The sequence below is a fragment of the Chaetura pelagica genome, unplaced genomic scaffold (assembly GCF_000747805.2).
Source record: "Chaetura pelagica isolate M959 unplaced genomic scaffold, ChaPel_1.0 scaffold462, whole genome shotgun sequence".
Classification (NCBI taxonomy): Eukaryota; Metazoa; Chordata; class Aves; order Apodiformes; family Apodidae; genus Chaetura; species Chaetura pelagica.
Genome location: NW_009952454.1, coordinates 514,330 through 515,582, shown reverse-complemented (window position 1 = coordinate 515,582; position 1,253 = coordinate 514,330). Strand labels below are relative to the sequence as shown.

The 1,253-nt window shown below is 64.0% G+C and overlaps 1 protein-coding gene across 1 annotated transcript in view; it reads left to right on the top strand.

The window, feature by feature from the left end:
* SNX11 (sorting nexin 11) overlaps positions 1–238 on the top strand; it is a 4,477-nt gene extending 4,239 nt beyond the window's left edge. Inside the window, exon 7 of the mRNA XM_010008583.1 lies at positions 97–238. Within this exon, the coding sequence (XP_010006885.1) occupies positions 97–238 (142 nt within the window). The remainder of the gene's footprint in view (positions 1–96) is intronic.
* Positions 239–1,253: the final 1,015 nt, after the last annotated feature.

The window sequence follows — 1,253 nt, the reverse complement described above, 5'->3', positions numbered from 1 at the left end:
GGGAGCAGCTTCCCAGGAGGCAGCGGTTGAGGTGGAGACACGTGGAGGCACCTTCCCTGGATCCCTTCCCTGCTCTGAGCTGTTTTCTCTTCCCAGCTGTGCCGGCCTGGGAAGCCCCCAGGGTCCGAGCTGCCTGGAGACCTGCCCGGACTGGAGCGACTTTGGGATGGACGACGCCCCCTCGGACAGTCTGGAGGAGCCCGCAGAGCCCTCGGGCCGACGCCGGGAGCTGCAGTGAAGGGCTCCAGAGACCTCGCCTGCCCCCTCCAGGCCCTGCAGCCCTCGCTGGAAGAGGGACAGCTCCCAAGGCGCGGGGATGTCCAGGCTGCACTGGGAACACAGCCTTGCCCCGGGCTCTGCGGTATCCAGGCCTCACGTCCTCTCTCCCTGTGACTCTTGACTGTCCTGGTGTCCCAGGCAGCACGTTCACGTCGCTCTTCTCTTTGGAGAAGGGATCTAGTGGTTTAGTGAAACCTGTGGGTGTCGTTCCGTGGCCTTTGCTCTCTGGCTGGAGCAGGGACAGGGCTCAGGTAGGTTGTGGTGCCAGGGAGGCTCCATGTTCTTGGCACATCCCCTGCCCGGGGCAGGGTGGGATTCACTGGCTCACATCCAGCACCAGGAGGAAGGTTTTCCTCGGAGGGGCAGGGACTGGCTGCTGCCCAGCAGCTCCCTTGAGTCCCCAGTGCTCCCCCACAGGAAGGGGAGGCTGCATTTCCCTGGTCATATCCACACTGTGCAGCTCCTTGGGGGGGTGGTCTCAGCTCACACAGGGCACAGATCCCATCTCCACACCTGGGGGTGCCTGGCACAGGTTTCCTGGAGCTGGGATGGATGGAGATGAGCCTCCCCTTGGGAATGAGTTGGGGGGGGGGCACAGTTTGTCTCCCCTGTTTTTTTCGAGGGGGTGCCCCTTGCAGATGGGCTCCTGCAGGAGAGCAAAGCCCCTTCCTCACACACCAAGGGCCTTGCACAGGGTGGGGGAACAGGGAGGTGGGGGGAACCTCCCAGCTCAGAAAATAAGGAGCACGAAGCTGCCCTGGAGTCGGTGCCCGGTGTCCCTCGGGCTCTGGCTGCTCCTGCTGCCTCTCCCTCTGCTCTCCTGCACTTTTTTTCCCCCCCTCCCAGCACTGGTGAAAGCAGAGCCGACGTGCTCTGACTTGAAATAAAAACCAAGTGGCAGAGCCCGGCTGGCTGCTGGCAGGGTCTGTCCTCCCTGCAGGGGCGGAGGGAGCCGAGCCCAGCCCGGCCCCTCG